Here is a 4,191-nt window from a genome sequence, read left to right on the forward strand (position 1 = left end):
ATATATATATATATATATATATATATATATATATATATATATATATATTACGGAATATGATCAATGTAGAGAAATAAATAGAGAGATAAATGGGTATAGGAGTATATGTAAATGTGGATATAGGGAGGAAGCTAGAAGGGTTGGAAGAATGGATGGAGAATGGAGAGAAGAGAGGAGGATAGTTATAGGAGGAGAGTTCAACGCGAGTACGGAAGAGAGAGGAGGATGGAGTGAGGGTAAAGGAAGGGAGGAGGAAGAAAGACAGAGGAGATCAAAGAACAAGAAGGTGAATGGGAAAGGCAAACAGTTGCTGTAGTTAATAGAAGAAAGAGGATTCGTGATAATGAATGGGAATGTGGTTAGGGATGAAGGGGATGAGTTTACAGGAGAAAATGGGGAGAAGTGATTGATTATATACTGGGAGATGGGAAGATGTTGGTAGAGATGATGAGGATGGAGGTGGGTGAGGAAATAGGATTTGGCAGTTGGTGAATGAGAGAGAGCGAGGAAGGCTGGAATAATGAGGGAACTGAAATGGAGATATAGGATAAATGTTTTATGAGAGTGATGGGGGAAGTAGACGAGAAAATGGTCAGAGGAAGGAGAGAAGAGGAGAAGGAGGAAGAAATAGGGTGGAAGGAGATAAAGGAGATTATGAAGAAGTTGAAAGATGGGAAAGCTATGAGGTTAGATGAAATACTGTACGATATATGGAAATATGGAGGGGAAGAGGTGGAGAAATGTGCATGTAGGATGTGTAAAAGGATATGAATAGGAGAGGGATGGCCGGAAGAGTGGAAGAAATGGATTGTCGATAAGGAAGAAAGGAAATAGATAGAGAGTAGAGGATTATAGAGGATTGAGATTTGATGCCATCATTGTATAAATTATATACAGTAGTTAGTAGGTATGATAGACCGGTTCTAATCCAGGTCCTCTGAGGGGGGTGAGGGGCGGGGGGTACCACGGACAGGGGTATGACGTCACCGCGGGGGGTATGACGTCACCGCTGGAGAGGAGGGGTTATCAGCGGTCGGTAATTTGGAGGGCGCATACCGATATTACCGACAGTCGGTAATTTTTTACCGATATTATATAACATTTAATTACATAATTTTTACCAACATATAATTTTTACCAACAGATAATTATACAATACCGATAATACTAACGATCGGTAATTTATTATCGATATTATATACCAACATTTAATTACTTAATTTTTACCAATAGGTATATATTTACATAATTTTTACTGTCATATTTACATAATATCGATAATCGGTAGTTACCGATATTATATAATTTTTCTATCTGCTTTCAATAGATCATTTTATCGATCCGCGGCGGATTTTTCGCGGCGGTTTTCGCGGCCGTTTTTTCGCGGCGGTTTTTGCGGCGGATTTTGCGGCGGTTTTGCGGCAGCCCGCGCCGTCCGCGTCGCCCGCGCCGCCCGCTCGCGTATTTCGCGGTGTAATTTTTTATAGTCGCAGCTGCAAATTCTTAGAGTTTGCAACTGTTATTAAATATCACTGCACGACGACATATTGCATACGTATGCATTCGACAGTTAGATGCGCAAGAAGAAGAATGTGACACATGATATATTTATTACTAATGAGCACGTACACTGTGCCCCCGCGACAAGATTTTGTAAGCGTTTGCGTGTTATGTATCATGGATAATATGTTATGTAAAAAACGGTAAAGAACGGTAAAGTAACGGTAAAGAACGGTAAAAAACGGTAAAAAAAAAACGGTAATAAAACGGTAAAGAACGGTAAAGAAACAGTAAAAAACGGTAAATAAATGGTAAAAAAACGGTAAAGAACGATTAAAAAAACGGTAATGAAACGGTAAAGAAAGATAAAGAAACGATAAAAAACGGTAATGAACGGTAATGAAATGGTAAAAACGGTAATGAAACGGTAAAGAACGATAAAAAACGGTAAAGAACGGTAAAAAACGGTAAAGAACGAGAATGAAACGGTAAAGAACGGCAATAAAATGATAAAACCGGTAAAAAAACGGTAAAGAACGGTAATGGATACCAAAAATCGTAAAAACGATTACCTAAACGGTGTATTCCAATATTTATATCAAAAGTACAGTCCAAAAGTATTCATGTAAGATCTCTCTCTTATGCCTCACAATGTAGCATTTTAGTGCTGTCGCATCGATTTGTGGTTGACAGTAAGATGTTCAAAAAAATGTGAAACCAGATATTATCATGAAGATCATAGAGGTATGCATACTTTGCACGTTTTGAAACATATAAAATCATGAGTATTACATTAGCACACAGTTAAGTCGAGGTCCTAGCAGCAACAGATACAAGACACAAGCAACAAATTGAAAAAATGGTAGAAAATGGTAGAAAAATCAAGCAAGATATCCATGGTGCAGTTTTTGCATGACAGAGAACTCGGTTTGCGAGGAATAAACAAACGCGGTGTGAAGGAAAATGTTAAAGTTCTTAAGTTCTACTCTCTAAATAGTTGGCCCCATGATTTAGTGTAGGAGCACGCCAATCAGATAGTAGAAGACACATGTAGAATTACGACTGAGAATGCAAGTGAGATAAACATTAAATTGAATGAGTTTATAATGCATCCAGACATCAGAGTGCTGAAGAACTATAACATTCAAAATTTCTATATTAAAATTCCGGCAGGTAGTGGCAAGTTTACACGTATAGCGTTGTTCCATAATATACATTTATGATGATTTGTGGAATGCTGATATGCCAATTTTGAAGATAGAGCGACACGATAAACGTGAACTTTGTATATGTTATCGAGACAGTTTGAAGTGACAAAAAATAGATAAAATCATTTTGGATGATGAATCTAATGAATCTATGCTTTACGCCGATGAAATATGACGATGTCAACGGTGTCCGTATAGTGAGTGGGATCTGATCTTCATGTCCGCACATTAATTGACTGATTGAACGATAAATTTGAGAAATTCTCAGTGCAATCTTAAGTATCACAATGTAACATTTGTTGTGTTGATACATCAATGTGCGGATGTGGTTGACTCCAAGACGTCGTCAGCCTGCATGTGCGACATATGATGTTACTATTAATGAACACGTTAGACTGTACTGATTTTGCACATTTGCAATCCCTCCTAACAAAATATATTTGTTAGAAAGAGATAGCGATGGACCATCTAAAAGTTACCCAGGAGTCGCCGACAAATAGTTAAAGTTTGAATCGCGAGATACAAAAATGTTCTACATAGTAGAATACCGTAGACGTAGAATACGTCTACCTGAGGAGATGATTTGGATACCAAACCTTTCACGTAAGTTTTTTAATAGATTGTATAATAATAATAATAACCCTGATTATTTATATTTTTAAATAAGAATTAATTCAATTTTAGCAATGTTCGAGGAAGACCACATATACGTGGAGTGGTTGAGACAAATTTTACATAAGTTTACATCCAAATTTCGTGTTTCTGTATAGAACATAAATATTAAAATTAATCATTAAATGTGATTTTAGGTGATCCAGAAGCATATGATCCAGAATCATCCGAAGGCAATGAGGATGAAGAAATAGGTGTACAGTCGACCAATGGTGAGAGACCAGACAACATTTTTATAATTTGTCATCAAATTTCCGATTTTTTTTTGTATAGAAAAGCGTTAAATTAATTTATATTTGATTTCAGAACATATAAAAGTCATCAACATTGATGACTCTGAGGAGGAGGATGAGGAGGACAACATCGCCGACAGTGAAAAGGATGAAGAAATAGGCGTACAGTCGGCCAATGGTGAGAGAGTAGACAACATTTTTTACAATTCGTCATCAAATTTTCGATTTTTCTGTATAGAAAAGCGTTAAATTAATTTTATATTTGATTTCAGGACATATAGAATTCATCAATATTGATGACTCTGAAGAGGAAGATGAGGACAACATCGCCGCTAATGAAAATGATGAAGAAATAGGCGTACAGTCGGCCAATGGTGAGAGAGTAGACAACATTTTTTATAATTTGTCATCAAATTTTCGATTTTTCTGTATATAAAACCATTAAAATTAATCTTTTGATTTCAGAACATATAGAAGTCATCAATATTAATGACTCTGAGGAGGAGGACAATATCATCGACAGCGAAAATGATGATACAATAAATTAAACAACATTATATATATATATATATATATAT

The 4,191-nt window shown here is 36.1% G+C and overlaps 1 protein-coding gene across 1 annotated transcript in view; it reads left to right on the top strand.

Moving 5' to 3' along the window:
- Window positions 1-567: 567 nt before the first annotated feature.
- Window positions 568-4,191, top strand: part of LOC116851670 (glutamic acid-rich protein-like) — a 3,910-nt gene continuing 286 nt past the window's right edge. The window contains exons 1-4 of the mRNA XM_032831321.1: window positions 568-748; window positions 3,518-3,592; window positions 3,687-3,791; window positions 3,886-3,987. Coding sequence (XP_032687212.1) covers window positions 568-748; window positions 3,518-3,592; window positions 3,687-3,791; window positions 3,886-3,987 — 463 coding nt within the window. The remainder of the gene's footprint in view (window positions 749-3,517; window positions 3,593-3,686; window positions 3,792-3,885; window positions 3,988-4,191) is intronic.

This window comes from Odontomachus brunneus, unplaced genomic scaffold, assembly GCF_010583005.1.
Source record: "Odontomachus brunneus isolate Ranch 3 - 2012 unplaced genomic scaffold, Obru_v1 Obru_scaffold_186, whole genome shotgun sequence".
In the NCBI taxonomy this organism is placed as follows: domain Eukaryota; kingdom Metazoa; phylum Arthropoda; class Insecta; order Hymenoptera; family Formicidae; genus Odontomachus; species Odontomachus brunneus.